Here is a 26,138-nt window from a genome sequence, read left to right on the forward strand (position 1 = left end):
ATGGGTTCAAGATTGTTTTTATTTTCAGAGCCTGCAACAGTTGGTTACCAATGTTACTAAGCTGGTACATTCTAAAGGCCATCCCACCTCCCTTTTCAGGCATTCAACCAACAGAATCCCTACAATAAAGATTACAGACTAATTAAGATGTGTCTCAATGTGTGTGGGGGAAGAGGCCTTCTCCCCCTGCTCCCCTCCTTCCCACATACTTTTTCTAACAAGATTGTTTTATAGTCAAATGCAACTCAAACCCATAACACAGCAACCAGTCATCTCCAGTATCACTGATTCTCTCCCCGCCCCCAGAACAGGAAGCCGGGGCAAGAGGGGAGACTGAATCTGCTATATAAGAAAAACTTCGCTATACCCCAATGGAACAAAGATGGTGAGGAAGCCAGCACCTAAGGGTGGGGATGAACAGGAACCAAACAGGCCTGTCTAGAGTCAATCAACTCAGCCCCAGCTCCCTGGAAGGTGTTCCTTTGAGACCCCCACTTCTGTGGGATGAGATGAGGGGCAACTGGTGATGATCCATCTCTCCCTGTCCCTCAAATTGAAACATGATAAACTCAAAGTTTTACCTTCAAAATCCACCACGCTGCCTCCTGAGAAACACATTCTATAGTCATCTCTGCCAGCACCCACTCCCTTCTAATGCCCAGGGCTTCCAGCCCCTCTCCCCAGCCTTGGGTGGCCCAGCCAACACTGATTTGATACTCCTTGATCATAAAATGACTATTTTTAAAAAATTAAAATAGAAGCGATCAAAGAGTATCAGAGTAATAGAAGAAAGACACTCAATATATACTCCCTTCCCTTATCTGGCAGAGCCCCCCATCCCTGCCCGCCTACACTGGGATCCCTGCTCTACCATGTTCCAACACTGACCTGGGGGTGGCCCAATGGAAGCCGCCTCAAGTGCTTTCCTGACCGTGACTCCTAGACCAGCAACATCACAGCGAGCAGGGTCACCCCAGTAGATCTCAGGGGCCTTCGAGGTAGGTCTGGGAGGTTTAGCTTATGTCCTGTAGCCAAGCCTGAGTCTGGGGCCTGCTCCCACCAGTATCTCAGTCCTTGGCTGTAAATAGCAGCAGCCCCAGTACTGCAGCGCCTCCTGGGGGTGACAGAGTGCCTAGTTCTCTGTCCCACAACTCATGTCCCTCTTCTTCCCCCTCCCTTTTTCTTTTTTTTTTAAAAATTAAAGGCAGAGGTAGTCCCTGGGATGATAAAACCCCACCTAGGATGGCAGTATTGTAACTTAAAGCAGTTAAATAAAAGTCTCCAGGAGTTGATTACAAAAAAAGAAAGAAAAGAAAGTGACTGATGAAGTTGAATAAATTAATGATATGGGTTATCCCACAAAGACCTTTCCTTCGCAGGCCGTCTTTGGTATTTGGCCAGCAGCATTTGTGAGTCTTCTCTCCACTCAGACTCTCCTACCCACCCCCTCAGGGGAGAAGGCCAGTACCCAACGAGGCCCAGGCAGCTCATCCAGCTGTGGGGGATGAGGAGTCAGAACATCTTGACTTGGTGCTTGGAACTGTGCTGTGGCACGTTGACAGCCTTGGCAGACTGTCCTGTTGCAGAAGAAGGACGACTTACAGGGACAGAAGAGCCAGCAGGATGCTCTGGGCTCCAACCCTGGGAGAGTGGGAGGTAGGTTTAAGACATGGAAGCCTCAGGCCTTCTCTCCAAATGTCACACGGCTGGCCCCTTTGCTCAAGTTTCTCTGCAGCAAAGAGGGGAGGGGGGTAGGGAGGGAGGCTCAGGCTGCTGCTGTCTGGCACTGAGACCTTCAGAGCTTCTTCAGACGGCTATACATCTCTCTCTTGCTCTTTTCCCCGGCCCAGGTCCGGCTCTTGGTGCGAAACTTCTTCAGGTCTTCTTTAAAGTCCTCGTGGTGCATGGGCCGGTAACTGGGGGGCTCGCAGTGAGACTGGCGGGAAGACAGGACGAAGTCAGGGCACACCTGCTTCATACGCACACTCCTGCTCCCTCCCTGAGGGGGGCTGCAAGGCTCTGCTCAGCAAGTTCTAGGGCCCTTCTGTGTGCAGGGCAAATCCCCAGACCCCTGGCAAGAAACACCCATGACCACCAGACATCTGGGTGGAGGGGCGCCCACTGCCCTCCAGAGAGTCCATCTTACCTGGCATTTCAGGAAGAACTCCTTATATCCGCCCTTCAGGACATACAGCTCCGGGTAGTGGAGTTTGGGGTACTCGTTACCAAGCCGATCTCTCTCTCTCACATATCGGCACCTATAAAGGGGAAGGAAAGCCAAAGCATGGTTAGCTCTACACAGTGAAAGCAGTGTTCCTTACACACATCTCCCCAACTTTACCTTCATTCTTGGAAACAATCAGTGTCGACTTGTGATTTCCTGGCCACCTGTTATCTTCAGGAATAGTGTTCACAGCCAGTGCCACTGCCTCGTATTGGCAGGTAGATGGTCTCTTCCCAACTTTTCAAGTTAAACAGCCCTAGCAACTGATCTCTGCCCAGCATCTTCCCTGCCACCACCAGCACCTAATCTTCGGCGACAGCTTCTCAGCCAGCTTCCCTCTGCATTCTCCACCCTCCACGACCAGTGTCTCTCCCTTACCTCCTTCTGAGCTTTGCTCCTGTCTCAGGGCGCCTACTTGCATCCTGTACTAAAATGGACTATTGTGTAGTGTACTGTATACTCCTATAGCTAGTGTGTGCAAATGCAGCAAAATATCACCAGTCGAAATCAGGGGAAGCATGCACTCTTTCTGAGCCTGAAATGGTTCCAAATAAAAAGGTGGCACAAGAACTTGAACCATGAGAAAAGTCTCTCTTGGACCCTCCTAGTGAAGCTGCACTGCTCCCTGCCACCTCTGTCCCCGTTTGCTCAGCATTTGTCACAACCATCTTCCGTCTCTCCACTGGGACCTCCCCTGCGGCAGGTCAGTCCTGTTTGCTCACTGCTGTACCTTCATTGCCTCAATAGGCCCTGACACGTCCAGGCTGGCAGTCCTTTCTGAAGGGACCTAGCACAGATGGGCAGCTGTTTGGCCTTCCCCCTAGTTTTTTAATACCACCACTCACTTCTGACCACATTTTCAGAACCAGTCCTGTCACCATTAGTGAGAATGTGGAAAGATGTTGTTAGAGCATCAGAATATTATTTTAAATCTGAAGTGATGTTGTTTTATTGTAATTATACTTTCACTTATTTTGGTATAAAACTTATCTTTGTAGTAAACTATAACAGGGCCTTAGTCACCAAAGCCCTAACAGAAGTTCTTATTAATAAGGGGTGGGGATGGGGGGGCGGGCGGCATTTCTTTTCACCTCTAATGTGGCGATAATGTGAAGGTAACATAACCCACTCCTTTGCAAACGTGGATTTGACAAGTGTTCGAGAGCATCACATCAAGTTTTGCAGAGAGGACATCACACTTTTCTGGCATTTGCATAAGGAGCAACCACACTGTACCTGAAGGATGTCACCTGAGAACAGTAGCCCCATAGGTAGAAATAAGGACAGTGGGGGAAACTGGAAGAGCCAGAGTTTAATTCAATACAAAGGAAGGTTGGACAGTGAGCCATGCCCAGCAGTAGCCAGGACTAACTCAGGAGTGGGGGTGATGAAGCAGAGGCCAGATCCTCGGGGGATGTTGCACAGGGAACACCTGTGTCACACAGGCTGGACTGGGGAAGCCAGAAAGCCCTCCACGACGACTACTGTGAAACTGTTAGGGCAAGCCTATAAACTACACTCCAGGAAGCTGTTCATGAAATCAATTGACTGCAAAACAGGTAAGGATTTGAGAGAATACCTGTTACACGTGAATTGATACTTTTACAAAACTAGGTATTTACACACCATGGGTGTAGGCTAAGGCATGGAAATGACTTTCGATGTGCAACAGGCTGTCCCACAAAAGTATGGGGGCCATGCCCTGGAGCCCACTCACATGCGAGGGCCTCGCTCAGAAGAAAACTCGCAGTGGAACACCACGATGACACGCTTGCCATCCGTAGGTACGATGGGCTTCTTGAGTAAGAAGTCTTCAACCTCCTCTTCCATGTGCAAGTTCACTGCACCCTGTGAAGGCACCAGAGACTCACGTTTCACACTCGCAGTAATGATTCTTCAAGAGTGGTCTTCAAATGGGCACCTCAAATTCTGTTATGACTGTGTGCACTGTATAAGTGATATTTGTGAATGCCCGGGACTTTCACGGCCATGACAGTGGCAAACACTAACACTGTATTCAAAGTACCTCCTTACCGTATTTCAACACTATATTATTGGTTAAAAGATTAAAAGGGCACAACCAATTACTTTCTTCCTGGGAAAGTATGTTCCAACACCCACCTAACCAGGCAACTATAAATGTAAGAGGCATCACTAGGCTTGGCACAGACTGGGACATGTTGCCAGAGACTGGCTTCTCCTCATGGCTTCATGTCCAGGCATGGCTTAGAAGTCAGTGGGTACCATTTAGAAATGCCCCTGATGGTGATGGTGATGGCCTGAGGGACAGAACAGGAAGCAGTTGCTGTACAGTGTGGTAGAGATTAGTGCAGACCAGGGAACATTCTTTCAGTGCACCAGGAGTCAAATGCCTTTCACGCCCACTGCTGCTTTTTACAATTCTCATAACCAGCATGTAAGCATTATAATGAGCAGCCAGGTGTCACCTCCCCCTTTAAAAAAAAAAATCACAGATGCTGTCCAGGGCTCCTGCTATGCCTCCCACAACAGCAGGGCTCGCCCACAAGCCTCAGGAATCCATACCTTGATGTGGCCTCCCTCATATTCATATGGGTATCGGCAGTCAATGATAACAAACTCTTTAATGAGGTTGGCAAACTTGCCACTCAAAACAGACGCTATCTGTGGAGAGAGAGTCAAGGAGAATCAACTCTGGCTGCCAGGAACATGGAGATTCCATGTGTGGCAGGTTCCAAAAGGATGACTTACAATTTCTGGAGAGATGTATTTTAAATCCTGATGCTTTCCAGCAACTGTATGAAAGAGGTAACACTTAAAAAAAAAGAGAGAGAGAGAGAAATACTTAGCAAATCCAAAAGCTTAAAAATGCAACATTTTTGTATTGCTTGCCTTCCTGGTAAGAGTCAGCTTAAAAACAAAAACCAAACATTAATCTAATAGAATATGTTGGTTACTTGTCTAGGCACTTCATTAATATCCTGACATTGAATTTTCACACAGACCTATAAGGCACATTATCCCCATTTCCATATGTCAAAGCTAGGTACCTTGTCCAAGGTTAGCCAGCTAGTAAGCCAGACTTGAATACAGAAACCTCAGGTGATTTCCTTTTTCTCCCGCTTTTGGAAGGAACCCTCACCTCAGCAGCCAGACTGTGTGCAGCACATAAAGGACACAGAGAGGAATGACTTCATTGTTTACTGAGCACCTGCTATGTCCAGCATGGTGCTAGACATTGGAGGTGGAATGAGTGAGGCTGGGCCCAGCCTTGAGGGGGAAGGACGGGCACATCAATAATTACTCACTAGGGCGGACTGGCCGAGTCAAGTGCTCACCCAATCCCGTGGCCATGTGTGGGGTCATTATGACAAACACAACCAACAGCTTCAATTCAGGCGCAAGCTTCTACTAGCAAGGACACACCACACCCAGGTCTTGGCTTGCTCTTCCCTTCAGACTACAACTGTCTTCTATTTTTTTTTAATTTTATTTATTTTTTAACATCTTTATTGGAGTATAATTGCCTTACAATGGTGTGTTAGTTTCTGCTGTACAATGAAGTGAATCAGCTATATGTATACATATATCCCCACATCCCCTCCCTCCTGCGTCTCCTTCCCACCCTCCCTATCCCACCCCTCTAGGTGGTCACAAAGCACCAAGCTGATCTCCCTGTGCTATGCGGCTGCTTCCCACTAGCTATCTATTTTATATTTGGTAGTATATGTAAGTCCATGCCACTCTCTCACTTCGTCCCAGTTTACCCTTCCCCCTCCCCGTTGTCTTCTATTTTTAATCCACTTATTTCTCCCACCTGGTTGAAATATCTAGCCCAGATCCAAACCTTCCCCAATCGCCTAGCTGAGACTGAGACAACCCTTTTATTTCTTAGTCTGCTGCTTTCATTGCACTGATGTTTACTTCAATCTACCATGTGATACATGAGGTACATGTCCATGTGGCATGATGTCTTACTGACCATATGTTAAGTGTTTTGAGGGAAGGAACTGTGTCTCATTTTGGAATCTTTGCCTTACACATAATAAGTGTTTCCATAAATGTTAGCTACATTAATACGTAAAAGACTGGTCTGGGGACCTTCAAGTCATATGTGGCTAAACAAGCTACTACTGACACAGGAATGTGTCACATTTCACCACAGCTCAAAGGCAGCCAACCTGTTATCAGGCCATCAGCAGACCTTCCTCTGGACCTCCCTGAGGGCCTTTTCCCTCGAGGGCCATGCTCCTCTGGACAATGGAGAAATTTAGTCTCAATCCTGGACATTCTAAGAGGACCTTTTGATATACAGACTTATATACAGTGAGGCTAGAGGTTTATTTCTGCTTCTTTACACTTTTCTGCAGTACTGCTTTTATAATCACAAACACAGTTCCCAGAGAGCCTGGTCTTTGGGTTAGTGTCAAGGTGGCTGGCAGGTGGCTCCCTACTTGAAACCTCTGACCAGCACCAGTCAGTTCTACAGTCCCACAGAGACTGAGATACACCTGATCATGAATGTGTTTCCTTATCTTAAAAAAAAATTTCAAACTGCGTCCCCTTGGCGGGGTGGGGTGGGGTGGGGGGAACCCCAGGAGCCACTTCAGGGAGGGAGGAAGGCTGAGCGGGGGCGTTTTAGGTACCGCCCCTGCCAATCCTGCATCACAGAGCAGTTCTGCGTGCAATTACCTTGGAGAAGTCTCCTATAAGGTCCCTTGGGTCATTATCCAAAATATTCTCAATGGTCCCTTTTGGGGAAGATACCAGGGATAAAGACTGATGTAGAATCTGTAACAAATCAAAGGTGGAGAATGAGGCCAGGCTTCTGAACAGAACTTCTGAAAACATTCACCTGGAACATGTCAGGAAGAAGAGACTGAAATGTTAAAGTCCATATTTAGCAAAAAGATACCTTTCTTATTTGACTGAATCTAGAGTGAAGAAAAGAATATGGGTTACTGACTAGGTATACTATTATTTGAACTGAATTCAATTCTAACTGAATTGCTCTGAAACTTCCTTTTTTTTTTTTTAAAAAAAAGGAGGATTAAAATTAGGGCTAAGTCTAAAAAAAGTATTTCTTAGCTCTACCCACTGAGAAGCTCCAGGGTTGCAGTAAGTAGCCCCTCTGTCAGTGTGCTCTCTAAATAATATAGCTGACCCCTGAACAACACGGGGGTTAGGGCCACCATCTCACATCCCCGAATTCAACCAACCACAGATCGTGCAGTACCACAGTATGTATTTATTGAAAAAAAATCTGCGTATAAGGGGACCTTCACAGTTCAAATCCATGTTGTTCAAGGGTCAACTGTATTTTCCACTAAAAGAAACCAGAGCTTTTTGATTGACTCCAGGCTGGGACAAGAAATGTACAAGATAAACCTGGAACACTTTGTCATTAGTCAAGGAAGCACTCATATTTCAAAGGACATGTCAAAAGGGCTAATCGGGGGGAAGTAAGGATTTCTTTTATACACTTAGTGTATTTTATATTTATTTATTTGGCTGCACCAGGTCTTAGTTGTGGCATGCAAACTCTTGGCTGCGGCACGTGGGATCTAGCTGCCTGACCAAGGATCGAACCCAGGCCCCCCGCATTGGGAACGTGGAGTCCTAGCCACTGGACCACCAGGGAAGTCCCAGGATTTCTTAAGCAGTACACAAAAAACACTAAACATAAAAAGACTGATAAATTAAAACATGTTTAAAAAAAAAAAAAATCAAGAAATTCTGTTCATCAAAACAACAAGATTAGGTAAGAACAGGCAAGCCAGAGTGGGCAGATATGCATTCATCTCAATAAAAGATTCATCTCTGAATATATAAGACATTCCCACAAATAAGAGACAACCCAATAGAAATATGGGCTAGAAACTTGGCTGAGTAATAGAGAAGAAAATCTAAGACCAAGAAAAATAACTATCAGGGAAATGCAAGTTAGAATCAGATACTACACACTCACCAGAATGGCTAAAGTTAAAGGGATGAACAACACCGGATACTACTGGTAAGGATGTGGAAGAACTGGAACTCTCACACACTGTTGTGAGTACAGCCAGCCCTCGGTATCTGTGAGACTGGTTTCAGGACACCCAAGGATGCTCATGTAAAATGACACGTAGAACAGCTAGTGCTCAGTAAGAATGCATTGCAAAGTTGGTTAAATCCATGGATGCAGAGCCCCCAGATAGAGAGAGCCGACTGGACAACCACTTTGGAAAGCTATATGGCAGTGTCTGCTAAAGCTAAACACATGTCTAGCCTAGGACCCGGCAAGTCCACAAGAAAAGTGAAAGTGCATGTTTACAAAATAAACTGTATAAATACCATCAACTAGTATTTGACAAGGGAGCTAAGAATGCTCAATGAAGAGAAGATCAGTCTTTTCAATAATAAATCATGCTGGAAAAATGGAATATAAACATGTGAAAGAATGAAATTAGACCCCTATCTTACACTACTCACAAAAAATAACTTGAAATGGCTTAAAGACTTACATGTGAGACAGGAAACCATAAAACTCCTAGAAGAAAACACAGGAAAAAAGCTCCTTGACATGGGTCTTGGCAATGATTTTTTTAGATTTGACCCCTAAGGCACAAGTAACAAAATAAAAAATAATTGAGACTACATCAAACTAAAAAGCTTCTGCCCATTAAAAGAAATCAACAAAATGCAAAGACAACTTACAGAAGTGGAAAAAATATTTGCAAACCATATTATCTGATAAGGGGTTAATATCCAAAATATATAAGGAATCCATACAACTTAATAGTGAAAACACAATCTTTTTTTTTTAACATCTTTATTGGAGTGTAATTGCTTTATAATGTTGTGTTAGTTTCTGCTGTACAACGAAGTGAATCAGCTATAGGTATACATATATCCCCATATCCCCTCCCTCTTGTGTCTCCCTCCCACCCTCCCTATCCCACCCCTCTAGGTGGTCACAAAGCACCGAGCTGATCTCCCTGTGCTATGCAGCTGCTTCCCACTAGCTATCTATTTTACATTTGGTAGTGTATATATGTCCATGCCACTCACTCACTTCATCCCAGCTTACCCTTCCCCCTCCCCAGGTCAAGTCCATTCTCTACATCTGCATCTTTAAAATAATCTGGTTTTAAAAAGTAGGCAAAGGACCTGAATAGACATTTCCCCAAAGATACACAAATGGCCAACAGGTACATGAAAAGATGATCAATATCACTAATCATTTAGGGAAATGAAAATCAAATTATTGTACAATGAGATATCACTTCATGACTATAAGAATGGCTATCATCAAAAAGACAAGAGGGGGACTTCCCTGGTGCTGCAGTGGTTAAGAATCCACCTGCCAGTGCAGGGTACACGGGTTCGAGCCCTGGTCCAGGAAGAACACACATGCCGCAGAGCAACTAAGCCCGTGTGCCACAACTACTGAGCCTGCGCTCCAGAGCCTGAGAGCCACAACTACTGAAGCCCGTGGGCCTAGAGCCTGTGCTCTGCAACAAGAGAAGCTACCGCAATGAGAAGCCCGAGCACCACAATGAAGAGTAGCCCCCACTTGACGCAACTAGAGAAAGCCTGCGCGCATCAACAAAGACCCGACGAAGCCATAAATAAATAAATAAGTAAATAAATAAAAATGAAAAAAAAAAGAGGGAACTCCCTGGTGGTCCAGTGATTAGGACTCCGCACTTTCACTGCTGCGGGTCCGGGTTCAATCCCTGGTCAGGAACTAAGATCCCGCAGTCCCCGCGGTCATGCCAAAAACAAAAAACAACAACAACAAAAACAAGAAACAAGTGTTGGCAAGGATGTGAAGAAAAGGGAACCTTTGTACAATATTGGTGGGAATGTAAAGTGGGATGGCCACTATGGGAAACAGTATGGATGTTCCTCAAAAAAATTGAAAATAGGGACTTCCCTGGAGGTCTAGTGGTTAAGAATCTGCACTTCCAATGCAGGGGGCATGGGTTTGATCCCTGGTCAAGGAACTAACAGCCCACCTGCCGCGCGGTGCAGCAAACAGAAAAAAAAGAAAAAAAAAAAATCAAAAACAGAACTAACTAGGAGCCAACAATTCCACATCTGGGAATATATTAGAAGGAAATGAAAACACTATGTCAAAGAGATATCTGCACCCCCATGTTTAGAGCAGCATTATTTATAATAGCCAAGAAATGGAAATAACCTAAGTGTTCATTGACGGATGAATAGATTACAAAGCTGTGATACACACACACACACACACAATGGATTATTACTCAGCCGTACAAAAAGAAGGAAATCCTGCCATTTTCGACAACATGAATGGACCTTGAGGGCATTATGCCAAGTGAAACTGAAATAAGTCAGACAGAGAAAGATAAATAACTATGTGACATCACTTATATGGGGAATGAAAAAACTTAAAAAACACAATACAAACCATCACCACAAGCACCAAAACAAAAACCAAACTCATAGAAAAAGAGATCAGATTTGTGGTTACCAGAGGCAGGCAGTGGGGGAGGGGGATTGGATGAAGGTGGTCAAAACGTACAAACTTCCGGTTATAATATAAATAAGTACCAGGGATGTAATGTACAACATGATGACTATAGTTAAGCCTGCTGTATGGTATATATGAAAGTTGTTGAGAATAAATCCTAAGAGTTCTCATCACAAGGAAATAAAAGAACTAAAATACCTAGAACTAAGTGACAATGAGAAACACTTCAAAGTTGTGAGACAAACCTAAAGTAGTGGGAATTTATAGATCTACATAGAACAGGACACAAAAAAAATTAAAACTAACACCAAGGAAAAAAATTTATGGCCCTACTCCATGGCCCGACAAGTAGGGAGCTTAGACTTCCACCCCTGCCCAGCTGTACTTAAGTGTCCCAATCTCTACTCCACTGGGATGGTGTCAGCGGAGGCCTAGAAGGGAGCCTGAACTCCAAATCCTGCCCAGCAAACATGAGGCTTGCCCCACCCTAGGTGGCATATCAAGGGAAACAACTTCCATCCCCACCTTCCTGCAGTACCAGAGGACTAACTGCTAAAACAGAAGAGTTACATAGCCTCATAATACCCAAAGAATATAGATATAATTGAAAAATCACTTGTCATACCAAGAACCAGGAAAATCTCAGCTTGAATAGGAAACGACAATCAACAGAAAGCCACACCAGAAACAGACGTTGGAATTGCCTGACAAGGATTTTAAAGTGGCCATTATAAAAATGCTTCAACAGGCAATTATGAACATGATTGAAACAAATGAGAAACAAGAACAGCAAGTCTCAGCAAAGAATCAAATGAACATTTTAGAACTGAAAGATACAATATCACAGTCCTTGAGCAAAAAAGAACCTGCATAACTAACCTCCTGGGGCTTCTTTGGACTAGCTGCCTCTTCGGGACTGGCCCCAGCCACGCTCTTCCTCCGCTTCCTATTTCCACGTGGGGACTCCTCTTGCGATCGGTCTGTTCTTTTCAACGTTGACAGGATGGTGGAGCTACACGTGGAAGGGGAGTCAAACAGCTTGCAACGATTGCCCTTGGTGGGGGTGGGGGGGAAAGAGACCCATTTAATGTATTTCATTAACATACACTCACTTGAATGGTAAAGAGAATAGACCAAGGACTTCCTGGGATGGTTTAAGACTGATCCATCCTAAATTAGGAAACAGACACTGTCCATTTATCTAGTTCCTGGCACATTGTAGACACCAAGTCCCTGGTGTTCAATGAACATGTTCTAAAGCTGATATTATATGGAAATGAGGAAGACTATCCATGCCCTCAAAAGCCTACTGTCTGCACAGGGTCCTAAGAGTCAAATAACTGTTACCTACCTTCCAGCCAGGGACACATTTTTGGCTTCCTCTTCCCTTCTAGTTTATTACTTGCACTTTGCTCGAGCAGCTTGAACAGGCTTTAACAGCCCACCTTAATCCAGAAGGGTGTGAGGTAGCTGGATTATACTATAAATCAGAGCCAGTTAAGGTGGTAAAATAGAGTTGAGTCTAAGTTTGCAGGGGGCGGGGGTGCCTTCAAAACTGTGTTCAAAAGTCGTTCTCTCTACTTGGTTGTTTTTCTTTCTGGATTGTACCAGAGCATTTTAATTCAAGACTTACAAAGCCAAAGGAAATACAGGAAGATGTGCTATAGCACTTGATCTTTTAAAGACTAATTTCTCAGTTTGAGGGCAGCCCACCTGACTAGTGGTAGAGACAGTCTGACTTCAGCTCTCTAAACTCATCTCAGCCCGTTCACAACTCAGTGTTCCTTGGCAGGGCTTTTCCTTCTGTGCTGAATGCCCTTTCATACCCTGTAAACCACTCCCTTTCAAGCTGATACTAAAATTTCAGTGTTGCCTCTTCTTTGAAATGTTCCTGATAGTCCCCCAGCAAGTATGTCACTCCCACACTGGCTCTCCTAGAGACCAAGGATTTTCCCCTTATTTTTCTGAAGTTTATTTTAACAGAAGTTTATTTTAACAGTATGTTGTTCAGAAAAGTAAGGTCAGTTTTGTCTTGTTGTTGTTGTTTTTTACCTAGGAGAGCTGGAAGCATTTTTGGGAAGAGGGCCTACTGCTTTTAATAGGATCTCAGAGGAACTGTAAGCTCCTCAAGGGCAGAAACCCCAGTTCCAGCTCAGCCCCTGGCAATTGTAAGTCTACTATGATTGTGAAAGGAAACCCCTCACTGTGAAGGGCCCACACATACTATTCATGATTTTTAAATCCAACTTATAAAACTGATAGCCATTTCCTAAGCATTCTCACACTGTATATAATTTTGTCTTTCAAAAGGACCTAGTAAATTTCATCATAACATTTGTATTGGGGTAGCCTATTCCCTCAAAGCTTTGCATATTAATCTACTATAATGTGTAAGTGGCTTCAAGACTGTAGTTCATTTGTTCCATATTTATAGTTCAGGGGCACTGATACTTAAAAATATACTTATCAATTTATATGTATACCTAAGGGTGTATAACTGTATTTGTATTGTGATACTATCTCACTTTCCCTAGGTGTTTGCATAAATGAGGATATGTTCCTGTACAGGCACAGCCTTGCGTCTGACTTTGTTTGAAAGTGTCCCTGATAGAAACAGAAGTCTATAGTCTATATAGATAGGTGGGTATTTAAAAATATATATATATATAGAGAGAGAGAAAGAGACATTTTGTGAGTTACTGTTGTTTGCCAAGTGTGCTGATGCTAAGGAATGTAAATAAATGAGAAGGATATTAAAAAAATAAACAAACAAACAACAACAAAAAAAGTAAACAGTCTTCAGACTAAAGGCTTCAGATTGAGAAGGTTTTTTCAGGGAATTCCCTGGCAGTCTAGTGGTTAGGATTCGGCGCTTTCAATCCCTGGTCGGGGAACTAAGATCCTGCAAGCCGCGCAGCGAGGCCAAAAAAAAAGACTAATTAATTCCTCTTCAAATGAAGCCTTTCTGTCCCAACTTTTTCAACCAGTCCATAATATCTATCACAGTCTGAGTCTCCTCCTTCTACTGGGTGTTCTCTGAATGTGCTCCAGTCTCTCCACATTCTCTCAGCTGTGGAAAGTAAAACAATATGGTAGTCCAGTGTGTTCTCTCCTTCCCCATCAGAATAGGGCAGGGCTAGCATCTCCTTTTTCTGTTCTGGGCCAGGGTTCTCCAGTCAACACTCTTAAGGAAGGATAGCGCTATCTGCTACAGAGCCATCGGCTGGGTGGGTACAGATGGTACCTGTAGCAGAAGTCTTTCTATTCCTGCTGCCTGAGATCAAATTCCTTGTCAGATACAAACTGCTCACCCATGAAGCTGTCAGTTAAAATCTAAGCTGATACCAAATCTGACAGAGTTTGAGAATAACTGAGTCTCTTAAGTTCAATTTAGCAGATATTTTCCAGCATTATCCAGTGATCTTAAAGAAGTTAATAGAGAGGTCAGAGTTGTATAGAAAAGACATTAACTGACCAAGAACAGTTGAGATGAACTAGAAATTATAAAAACAAGAACTGCATGTATTTTATATTACCCAGACTTCCTCACACACCAATGAGGACAAAAACAAAAACAAAAAAACTCCAAACAAACAAACTTGAAAAAACAGTGTGCATTAACACCAGGAAACACTAGCGACCAGTCAAGGGAAAGGCCCATAGACCCAACCACAGGATCTCAAAAGAAACAATTTTGATTCCTGTGGCTTCCTCTAGACACACCAGGACTTACCAGGTTTGTAGTTCTTCTCATGACAAGGGGAGCTGTCCAGAGGCTTGCCATGCAGGACGGCGTCTCTTCATCATTCTAAACAAAGAAAAACTGTCACAAAGGTCCGGCAGAGACAACATTAGTTTAAATGCTTTAGAATTCTTCCTGCAGAATACCAGAAAGACCTGGATAGGAAGCATTCTAATGTTCACCCCCTTCCCCGTCCCCAACATTTTAAGGTCAGAAAAGAGTAACACTTAACAGTCCCGGTATCTGAGCATAGCTAAAGGTATGCCCCTGAGGGGCCGTGAGGAGGCACCCTGTTCTCCTCAGCTTTACACCACGTGGCAGATATTCTTCCACTGTTCCTGATTCATATCTCTTGCCAGAAAAATGGATTGTCAGCTCCTTCAGGGTAAGAAGGATCACATCAGTGTCTTCATTTGAACTCCTCCATAGGATTTAATCAGGCTAGAAGCAGAGTCTCAATAAATTCCCAACAAATGAATAAAAATATCCGCCAGTTGGGGGATCACTGTTCTTTTTCAGATGACTTCTCTCCAGGGTAGTTGTAAAATGGATGGGAAAACACACACACATAGTACCTTCAGATTCTCTCCATCGAGAAGATCCATGAAGCCATCATCCTCATCAGACAAAGTGGCAGTCACAGGTGACTGGGGCATAAAAAAAGGAGTGAAATGCCCTGGTTCACTGCCATCTCTTTCGTTTGAGGAAAGCTACAAGACAGAATTCATGGCTTGTTAATAAATAATCAGCTTTGATTTCCTTGGATGGGTCACTAGTTTTTAGGAGGAAAACATATTTCTTGTAAGAAGCTTTAGCAGCTCTAATCAAAGGAAAATGAAACCTAAGATTATAAATGAATTGATGTCCACACTCAGTTCTGAGTAGAGTCAGGCCAAGTAGTCTTCACAAAGAACTCTCCCCAGGAGCAATTCACCTTACAGTGAGATCTGGGGCTAGCCTCTTGTGAAGGGCAAGGTTTGTTTTTTCTGAGGATTATAATTGGTGAACAGGGATCAGCATGGGGGTTGTGACGAAGTGATAATCTGCTAAAATGAGGAAGGGTGAGAAGATACCAAGTCTCTACGGAAACCACAAAATGGACTAGAGAATGCTTCTGTAACTCCAGTTCTGACAGAGGGATATAAAGTCAAGAAAGTTCTAGAAAGTCCATCCTAGGGACTTCTCTGGTGGTCCAGTGGTTAAGAATCCACCTTCCAATGCAGGGGATGCAGGTTCGATCCCTGGTTGAGGAACTAAGATCCCACATGCCATGGGGCAACTAAGCCCGAACGCCACAACTAGAGAGCCCACGTGTCGCAAACTACAGAGCCCACGCGCTCTGGAGCCTGTGTGCTGCAACTAGAGAGAAGCCTGCAAGCTGCAACGAAAGATCCCACATGCCGCAACAAAGAAAGTCCATCCTAGACTTGGAACTGGAATTTAAATGACAGCTGCTCAGTTTTAACTGAGGAATTACTTGTGCCAGACACTAGGATATAACCTTTTATGTATAATCCCATTTAAGCCTCACAATACACTAAGGGTAGTTAATCCTTTTCTTTTTATTTAACAAATCAGGAAACCGATGCTTAAGAGAGGTTACCAAGATCACACAGCTCACCTGTTTGACCACAAAGCCCAAGCTTTTCTCCCCACTATACCCTCCCTAGGAGAGACCATTCCTGGAGTCAAAATATAGAGTATATCTCATTAGGCAACCCTATCTTGTTTTTCAGGTAAAACCCCCATTATAAAATGAATATATATTTAGTATAGAAAATTTATAAAAACCACTCAAAAATCTACCATCTAGAGATAAACACTGCTAATACAAACATTGATGATAATGAATTATTTCTTTTCCAGGTACTTCCCAAAGCCAGGAAAAAAGTTCAGAGATAGATTTTTTTCTCTCCCATAGCAACGAATCTCTTTGGGGTATGAATGCATTAATCCTCAAGCAGCCCTCTGGTTTTCTGAGTAGATACCTCACCTAGAGGTCCTCTCTGCAGCTGGCCTACTCTGGGTTCAGGCACTAGCTTTGCTTCACAATATAAAACAAGTTCTGGGTTGCCTCTCATCCTCCACAAGTGTACCTGAACACACCTTGGGCACACTGGCAGTTTTTCAGCGAGCAGAGCCTAGGAGCAGATAACTCTATCATGGGGCAGCATCCACGGAAGGCTCACACTATGGTATAATACCAATTTTTGTAACCCAGCTTCTGGCGTCCCCAGGTGCAGATATGCTATAGAAAATGACAATCTCTGGACAGGAACTAATTCTTTCTCCATGATTCCTACACCAAGAAGCCATTATGAGGAAATATAGATGGTGCTTGGAGACTAAAAGCAAGGATACAAAAGAACTACCCTCTGGGACTTCCCTGGTGGTCCAGTGGTTAAGAATCCACCTTCTAATGCAGGGGACTCAGGTTCAATGCCTGGTCGGGGAACTAACATCCCACATGCCACAGGGCAACTAACCCCGCACGCTCTAGAGCCCACGTGCCACAACTAGAGAGCTCACGTGCTACAACTACTGAGCTCACACACTCTGGAGCCTGTGTACCACAACTAGAGAGCCCACGTGCCGCAACTAGAGAGCCCACGTGCCGCAACTAGAGAGCCCACGTGCCATAACTAGAGAGTCTGTGCACTGCAACTACTGAGCCCGCATGCCACAACTAGAGAGAAGCCCCGTGTGCCGCAACAAAAGATCCCACACGCCACAACAAAGATACTATATGCCGCAACTAAGACCCAATGCAGCCAAATGAATAAATAAATATTTTTAAAAGAAGAAAGAAAGAAAGAAATACCCTCTGACATGATCAAAAGCCAAACCATTGAGCTTAGCACTGGCTTTCTTTCAGTTTGTACCTTCAGCACCTACAATTAGGGATGGCCAAGTGATCACAGGAAACCCTGGTGCTGTGTTCTTCAGGTGTACACTAGAGATATTTAGTTTTGGACACCCAGCTCTCAAAGGGTTACTGTGTACTTGGGAATCAGCAGACTGTTTAATTCTGGTCTTCATTTATCTGTGTCCTTTGGAAAATTACCCAACCTCCCTGACCACACTTTCCCAATCTGTAAAGTGGGGTAATTCCAGGTACTTCACAGGCTTATGAAGATTAAAGACAAGAAAACATAAATTGCTTTGTGCAAATGCTAGACAGAGTAGCAATACTAGCTGAACCTGAACCTCAGACCATAAGCCAGACTGGAAAGCTGTATTTTCAGATGCAAGTTCCCAGGAAAACCTGGAAACCGAATGTGGTCATTTTGCTCAAGTTGGGCCTCTCTAGTCCATAGCTGTCTGTCAGATCATCAGTAGGAAATTAGGAAGTAATGACAGTCTCTGGCAAGTAAATAACTGTGGGACAAGTGGCCCCAAATACTGTCAAGGAGCCTTATAGGCAATGGGTTCACTGGAATACATAATAGTTCTTAATAAACCAAGTTTGGAAGAAGACAAGTGCTCTCTCCAAACAAAATCACTCTGGGAAGTACCTCTCAGCATTCAGGACGCATCGTAAAAGACAAGTTTGAAGTAAGACGTATAATCCCACCATACATACATTCAGAAGAATGACCCAGGACGCCTGCAGAATTCCCATAATTGACAAGGTCAAATATTCCTTGCTCAAGTCCAATATTTCAAACATATCACCTCTCACTCTGCTCCTGCCTGTCTGCTCTCCAGACACAGCAGAAACACCAAAAATGTGAGTCTAGTTTCAAAAAACAAAGTCAAGGTAAAGACAGCAAGAGCTGCTGCTTCAACTCCAGGTTAAAGAGGGTGCTTTCATCTCTTCCCATCAGGAACTCCCAGGACTGTGAAAGCCAGAGCACATACCATCCGAGCTGGGGCAGAGTTCTGCCTCTGTGTGAAGAGATCTTTACCCTCCTGCAGTCCATGAGCATGCAGGCAGCCTCGAGATGCAGGTCTTACTGGCTTCTTAAACTCAAAGGCTTCCTGCAAGACAGTATAAGTTGAGACATCATCCACTGTCTATGAAAACCAGCTCTAGGGTCTCGGCTATAGCTTCAGGAGACAAGCAAGGGAGTGGGTATTGATCACCTGCCTCCAAACCCATTTCTGATCTAATTCCAATACTGGATCTGTGTAATTAAGAATTTCAAAGATTCTGTCAAAAGCTAACTTCTAATACAGCACTTTTTTCTCTTACCACAAACACTTTATTTCCTAATAAACACATGAGTATCTGCCAGGTACACAAAACACTATGAGTTAAAAACTAAATCAACAACTTTCTATCAACTATACTTCAATTTAAAAAAACTTTCTAAAATCGAAAGCAATTTCATTTCAATATAATTGAATAGGAATAAAAACTTTTCAGTCTAAACTTAAAAGAGGCCTTTATATTTTCCATCTTCTTTCTACCAATAGGAGATAATTAAGTGGAAAACACTTAAAGTTACTGCTTTCCATACTAAAAGCAATGGGGGAAAAAAAACTAACGACAACATCATGACTATAGCTAACACTTCTGGATGATAAGAGAGTAAATCCTAAGAGTCCTCATCACAAGGAGAAAAGTTTCCCTTTTTCCTTTCTTTTCCTTTTACTGTATCTATATGAGAAGATGGATGTTAGTTGAACCTACTGTAGTAATCATTTCGCAATACATGTAAATCAAGCCATCATACTGTATGCCTTAAATTTACAGTGATACCTGTCAATTATTTCTCAATAAAATGAGAAAAAAAAACCAAAAACCCTTCTGGTTTATTCAACCACATGGATGAATCTCACATAATGTTGAGTGAAAGCCAGAAGTGATAGAATACATACTGTATGATTTCATTTACTTAAAGTTTAGCACTAATAATTCCCCTACTCTAAAATATCCACTGAAGAACTTGTTAAGCACAGCTAACATCACAGAGTATTTACATGCCCATACAGTGCTTTCAGTGCATTAACTCATTTATCCATCCGATCATCCCCACTTTACAGATGAGGAAACTAGGCCCATAGGTTAAGTGATGTGCTGAGAGATCTGGCTTCGTAACCCGACTGGACAACTCCAGAGCAAGAGCTCTTTAACCTATGCTGTTTCCCCTCCAGAATGAAGCTCCAAGCAGGCAACCCTGGGAGAAGCCAACCTGGGGTTGTGGGGAGAGAGACCAGGCATGGGTACAATAGCGTTGGACTGTTTGGGTAAATGTACTACACAGAAGGAGATGTAGTGTTCTAAGCACTCAAGGCAGGAACTCATTTCTGTACTTCCCTCAGGACATCTTGCAAGTTGCCAAAGGAATCACTGGGAGAGTTCATGGAAGCAGTAGGTTCTGGAAGTATTAAGTCCAGAAGATTATAAGAAGTATGAAATGTGGCATTTTAGCAGGGGATGAAGAAGGGGAGAAAATAGATGTGGAAATACAGTGAGAAAGAAGACTGGGAAAGTTGAGCTGATTCACTGAATTCTTTTGGTGCCTACTCTGTGCAAGGGGCCCCGCCAGGTGTGAGAAAAGCCAGGCCAGGGTGTTCTTGGACTTTTGGCTGCACTACCCCAACTCACCCTCTAAGCTACCATTTCAGTTACTCTGAGATCCCCTGGGACTTGTTGGCTCTGTTCTTTCAAATACTGTCAAGAAGCCTTTCCCTAAACTTCTAACTCATCCCAGGGTCAGCACAAAGAAGCAAGGAAGGCCTGGCCAGATCCTTCCAGATAAAGTGTTCATGGATATAATTCCTCCTCAGAGCTACCTTCTGAGCAACTCCTACCTGCCAGGAACCATTTGAAATGCTTTATCTACATTATCCTTATTTAATTCCCACAATAATCCTACAAGGGACTGTTACTCCTATTTCACAAAGAAACAAAGAAGCCTAAAAAAAAGTCAAGGTCACAGCTAGCAAGCAGCAGGATTCAAATCTAGGTTTTTCTGACTCCAAAGACCATCATGACTTTGGTGAAGGTTTAGTCTCCCAGGAAGCAGCCAGCCCAGCTACTTCTCCATAAGCCACAGACACTTGTGGGTTTGACCTCTGCCCCCAGGGGAGTAGATTAATGCCACACTCACGTTTTCCTTGTTCTCATCCTGGTCAATTAGCTGAAAGACATCATGGTCAAGAGAATCAGAATGGCTCCTCTTCAGAGCTGGGCTACACCCCAAGAGCTTCTGCTATCAAAGTGAAAAGAGGAATTAGGGTACATAAATGAAAATTCAATGGAAACTCAGTTCTAAAAGAAAAAACATATGGTGGTGGTGGGTTGGGGAGACCTAGCCCCTCATACACTGCAGTGGGTAACCAGTAAATGTGGCTAGGGCTCCACCTTGCGAGAACACAAGATAGAAGTTCCCACTACATGGATTTACACCTAACTTCACAACGTCTACAGCCCTCTCAGCAAGGACTTAGGTACCAAATCAACCCCAAAATAACATCACTTACATAAAAAGAACCCCCTTCCTGGTTGGATAAAACTCTAATAGTTAGAGATGGAAGAAAAAGCCCTCAAGAATTAGCCACTATTGAAGTTGCTTTAGGTAGAGTGTTTTGAATGTTTATGAGACAAAGTAAGGAAAAGCAGTCTGTATAAATTAAGGTCTACTATCAAGGTTATACTGGTAGCTAAGGGGCAGATAATAGGTATTGGCTCAAAATAAACAAGGGAACTAACTTACAGGCAGGGAATTTATTCTCCTCATGGAATTTTCAAGGCTGCAGTGAAATCAGAAAGTAAATAATGAGAATAAAGCAAGTAAAGAGGTATATATATTAGCAGATGCAAACCTACAGTTTGGTGGGGTGAGGGGAGAGTCAAACATTCCCATTTTAGGCAAGATGGAAGAATAGATTTCTGAAGCTGTCCTGTTCTCATAAGCATCCCCACTGCTGGGTTTCTAGTGAAAAAAGCAAGCCCAGGTCTTCTCTTAAAATATACACGTTCTAGAGCGTTCCCTGGTGGCCTAGTGGTTAGGATTCCGGGCTTTCACTGCCATGGTCCGGGTTCAATCCCTGGTCAGGAAACTGAGATCCAGCAAGCCCTGCGGCGCAGCAAAACAAAACAAAACAAAAAACAAACAAACAAAAGGTTCTCTTAAGACAATGATGTCAGAAGGCGGAGCAAGGATGTGGGTGAGACTGGAACAGAACACCAAAATTACAGCTAAAATAAAGGAAGGGAAGTTCTGAAAACCGCTGACACAAACTACTCATTCTCAAAAGATACCAGACTGTTTATAGGATCCAGGGGTCTTACTAGGGATAGCTAAATCCAGAGCTCCAGTCCAGAGCATGAAGAATTTCCTTAAAAAAATTAAACTTTCTCTAAGTACAAATATTTAAAAGCAGTGAATACATACTTTTCTTTACTATCCAAGGGCCCAGGAGAATCGAGACAGAAGCCTGTGGGAAATTAAAACAAACAAACAAACAAACAAAAAAAACCTCTCAGGATTTAATACATGATACACCACTTTGTCATTGAAATAAATAAATAAAACTACTAGTACTGTTTCTTTAAGGCCATCAACAAAGGCTCATGGCTTGGACTTTTGCCAGAATTGAAGTTGAGTCTCCATGATTGCCAAAACTTCGTATTTGTAAAAGTCTAAATTTTCATAGTATATCTACTCATCCTTTCCTACTTGCAAATACCATCATGGAAAATAGAATTTGAGGAGAGTGAATTAAACCAAACCTCATGACTTATTTACAAAACAGAAACAGACTCACAGATGTAGAAAACAAACTTATGGTTACCAAAGAGGAAAGGAGGAGGTGGAGGGGATAAATTAGGAGTTTGGGATTAGCAGATACAAACTACATATAAAACAGATAAACAACAAGGTCCTACTGTATAGCACAGGGAACTATATATATTCAATATCTTGTAATAACCTATAATGAAAAAGAACTATATATATGTATAACTAAATCACTTTGCTGTACACCAGAAACTAACACAACATTGTAAATCAACTATACTTCAATCAAAAAAAAAAAAAAGTTCCTAAACCAAACCTCATGATTGCTTCGTTATTCAGATAGAGGTTACCCAGGCTAACTTTCTGTGAGTTCCAACCATGGAAAGAATAGGTACCCGTTTTCTGGAATAGTTTTGATTTCAAATATCTTATATCCTGTCAGATCATGTGCACAACTCAGGGGGTTGGAAAATACAATTATGTCCTCTGACAAGCAAGGCAAGTATTTATTGCCTTCAACAAAATAACATCAAGTGAGGTGCTCAACTCATCAACAGCAGCAGAATAGAGGAGACACTGCTCAGCGTGGCCCAGAGCCACCAGGGCCTGCCTAGCACACACCTTTCCTCCATGATGTCTAAATAATCGTACAGGAAGTTAGGTGTTACCGCTCCTGACATTCTCCCTTGCCACACTGCCACAATCCTATCCCTGGCTCTTAAGAAGCCTACATTTTAAGACTTTTGTTCTTGCAGTTCCCTAACCTAAAGCATCTGTGCAAATATACCTTGCAGTAACATGAACTTACAAATTACAATAAAATGCACTGGCACAGTTTCTCCATAGCAGGCTCAATGAAATAATTTCATTATACTTCCAATAATTTGACGCAGCATTTTAACCAATAAGATTTCCTGAATGCCACGTAGAGTGGTATGGTTAATTTCACACTACTACTCATCCTCAACACCAAACACAAACCACCTCCTTGTGGCCACTTGACACGTTTCTTCTCTTCATAAACTGCCACAGGGGCTCCTTTGTACTGTTGTTAAGGGTGTTTGTCACTCAATGCCGGACTTTTCTGTTTACTATCTCAACTCACCAAACTAAGTTTCTAGGTGAAAGCGCACATTTCAGCAAATTCCAAGTATTGCTTCCCACACGGCAGACACACGATAAAAATGTTTAAGACTAAAAGAATACCTGAATCAGTTGATTCGGAGGAGCCCATTCTCTGCAGACTGCTATTCCTCACCTCCAGTGGCTGTTCATACTCACTGAAACCAAGAAAAGTAACTCTCTCTACAGCTCTAGGACATAATTAAAAGGTTACATACAGGAGACAGGCCATGACATGGCAAGTGGCCATGCTGCCATCAACCATCATTACTTTTAGGCCACACCACGGAACACTTGGACACCCAGAACACCCAGTTAGCACTTGAGCATAAAAGGAGATGAGAAAAGAGTGGGTTGGCATGGCCTGGGTCACACTATAGGACAGGACGACAAAGATGACTACTGGAGTATTTCCTGAAATGAGAGCATGTGTTCTAGGTACTGAGCTAGCAGCAGGAGTGAATAGGACAAGTTCCTGCTTTTCAGAGATTGGAAAAGACATGTGCTTATTTAGAAAATGTGACGTCCAAGATTGAAGAGAAAGCAGTTTCACCAGAAAAACGGTGGGATGCATTTTTTGCAATAAGGAAAAGAGCAGGGAGATTTTGGGCATGGAAAGTTGAATAAAAAGACCTGGTCTTAGGAAAGCATCGGGGTGGACATCAGGAAGGTGCACGGGGCGAGGGATTGCGACGATTTTGCAAACGCCAAGAAAGAAAATGCCACGTCCCTTTGCTGAAAAGGAAACAAAGCTCACAGGAAACTAAGCTTCTACGAGGTGGTTCAGCAAAGGGTGGAAGTGAGCGCCTAGGAGGGCCTGCTCTTCCCGCGTGGAGGGAGATTTCAAAGAGCTTCCTGGGATAGGGACAGAAGAGCACAGGGCAATCTGAAAGGGGTGGCGAAGGTGGGGAGTCGGGGCCGACCCCACCCCCTACCGGGCCCGGCTCGGGGCTGAGGGCGGCCCTGGAGGGTCCGAACGGCCTCTCCCGCCCAACATTCGGCCTGGGGTGGGGGGGGGGGCGGGTGCACATGGCAGGCCCCCGCCGGTGGGGCCGCCCCAAGCGGCGGAAAGGCAGGTCTCGCTCTTCTCCCGGCCGGTTTCCCGGCCCGATCTACCCGAAAGCCGTCTGGGAGGCCAGCGGCCTGAGGCACCGCTCGTCGGTCCCTCCTCACCTGCCCAGTCCCTGCAGCTGGTCCATGGTGACCGTCAGGTTGGTGACAGGCGACAGGCCCCCGGCGGCTGGCGTGCTGAACAGCGCCTTCACGACGGGCTGAGGTGCGGGAGGGGGGCTGCAGGCGAAGAGCAGGCGGCGGCGGTGCGGTGGCTCCGGGCCCAGTTCCATGGCGGCGCCCTACCTCCCAGGGATCCTGCTCCCTCTTCCTCCGCCTCCGCCGCGCCCGCCCCGCCCCGCCCCGCCGGCACTGGCCTCGGCCGCGCGCCCCGCTGCCGGCGCCCGCGAGTCAAACACAAACACGACCCCGCGGTTCAGGGACGCGGCTGCCGCGGGCAAGCGAAGAGGACGGGTGGTGTCTGGACTCGGCAGGCGCCAGCCACAGGCTCGGGTGCTTCCCCTCACTCCGCGAGGCCGGCGGGCGGGCGCCGGCAACCTGAAGATTAAATCCAAACAAGCGGGGCAGGTCGGGGAGGGAGAGCGGCTAGAGCCGCGAGGCAATGGCCTGGTCTCACACTCTCTTCACTCTTCTTTCACTCTCTTGCCCAGCCCGGGAGTGCAGAAAACCAGGCCGACCTTCACCTCCCTCCCGGGCTGTCGCTGCCGAGGTGGCCTTTCGCGGTAATAGCTGCTCACTGGGGCCTGCCAATGCCCCGCCCTCCCTTTCCTAGTTGGCGCCAAACGGAATCCACCAATCAGTAACCAGTTCTCCTCCTCGCACAGGAATGGCAGCTAGGCTGGACCAATCAGAGCGGAAGAAGGAAACAGCTCGCGGGACTCCGCGAGGTCACCCCTCCTCAGAAAGGGGAGGGGCCTAGAGGGTACCTGAGCTCCTCCGAACCAGAGGGGCTCGGAGGTCAATGAAAACTCCCAGCTGAACCTGCGAGGCGCCGGGGGAGACCGGAAGGCCCCTCTTGACCCATTGCATGCTGGGAAGCGTAGTTTCCACAGCCAGCGGCAGTCCAGTCACTTCTTACCCCCGTTAAGCCAAAGCTGTATCAGCCTCCCCGTCCCGTGCTCCACAAGCTGAGGAAATGTGGAGGGTGGAGAAGGCCGTCCGGGCCCCTCTCCCACCCTGGGCCTCCAAGTCTAATTTTATCACGAGAGAGGAAAGTGAATGACCCAAGGACTGGGCTCTGCCTCCTGAACACCAGGGCCCAACTCTGGACCGCTGACTCCTGTCCAGCCAGTAGTTCTGGCCATGAGCCGCTGACCACAAGACTTAACCCTACGGCCTGGACTGTGGGCCTCGGCACTGTTTGCTCACCTCCATTTTAGCTCTTGTATATTTTCTCAGAATCATTTCCTTCTCTCCCACCCTTTCTTACCTCATTTGGGATAGCAATACCGTAAATATAATAATAGCTAACGCTTATGTAGTGCTTAGGTCCCCGTGTTCCAAGGGCTTTATCTATTAATTTGTTTAATCCTTTTTAAAAAAATTTTTTTATTTTTGGCTGCATTGGGTCTTCGTTGCTGCGCGCGGGCTTTCTCTAGTTGTGGGGAGCGGGGGCTACTCTTTGTTGCGGTGCACAGGCTTCTCACTGCAGTGGCTTCTCTTGTTGCTCTAGAGAGCAGGCTCAGTAGTTGTGGCGCACGGGCTCAGTAGTTGTGGCTCATGGGCTCTAGAGTGCAGGCTCAGTAGTTGTGGCACATGGGCTCAGTAGTTGTGGCTCACGGGCTCTAGAGCGCAGGCTCAGTAGTTGTGGCGCATGTGCTTAGT

At 44.8% G+C, this 26,138-nt stretch overlaps 1 protein-coding gene across 2 annotated transcripts; it reads right to left on the reverse strand.

Annotated features, from left to right (window-relative positions):
* Window positions 1-24,628, reverse strand: CDC25A (cell division cycle 25A). Of its 2 annotated transcripts, none has more exons than XM_059939524.1 (15): window positions 24,417-24,628; window positions 23,328-23,401; window positions 21,777-21,819; window positions 21,096-21,132; window positions 20,490-20,588; window positions 18,292-18,411; window positions 15,006-15,140; window positions 14,422-14,496; window positions 11,568-11,741; window positions 6,896-6,994; window positions 4,955-5,017; window positions 4,769-4,867; window positions 3,942-4,072; window positions 2,147-2,258; window positions 1-1,936 (listed from the first exon to the last, which is right to left on the reverse strand). In XM_059939524.1, exons 1-15 carry the CDS (start codon window positions 24,584-24,586, stop codon window positions 1,796-1,798), a joined length of 1,572 nt encoding a protein of 523 aa, XP_059795507.1. In that variant the 5' UTR covers window positions 24,587-24,628; the 3' UTR covers window positions 1-1,795. The 2 variants fall into 2 exon arrangements, with proteins under 2 accessions (XP_059795507.1, XP_059795506.1); XM_059939523.1 differs by having other exon boundaries at window positions 20,490-20,591.
* Between the last annotated feature and the right edge of the window lie 1,510 nt (window positions 24,629-26,138).

Source organism: Balaenoptera ricei, chromosome 11, assembly GCF_028023285.1.
Source record: "Balaenoptera ricei isolate mBalRic1 chromosome 11, mBalRic1.hap2, whole genome shotgun sequence".
Lineage (NCBI taxonomy): Eukaryota > Metazoa > Chordata > Mammalia > Artiodactyla > Balaenopteridae > Balaenoptera > Balaenoptera ricei.

What these genes read in the sequence shown, in the direction of transcription:
- CDC25A (XM_059939523.1), bottom strand. Translation starts at nt 24,586, where the DNA reads ATGGAACTGGGCCCGGAGCCACCGCACCGCCGCCGCCTGCTCTTCGCC. An exon ending in CAGCTGCAGGGACTGGGCAG is followed by an intron (nt 23,402 to 24,416) that starts GTGAGGAGGGAC and finishes TCTTGGTTTCAG; the next exon opens with TGAGTATGAACAGCCACTGG. An exon ending in AGGATGAGAACAAGGAAAAC is followed by an intron (nt 18,412 to 20,489) that starts GTGAGTGTGGCA and finishes ACTGTCTTGCAG; the next exon opens with GAAGCCTTTGAGTTTAAGAA.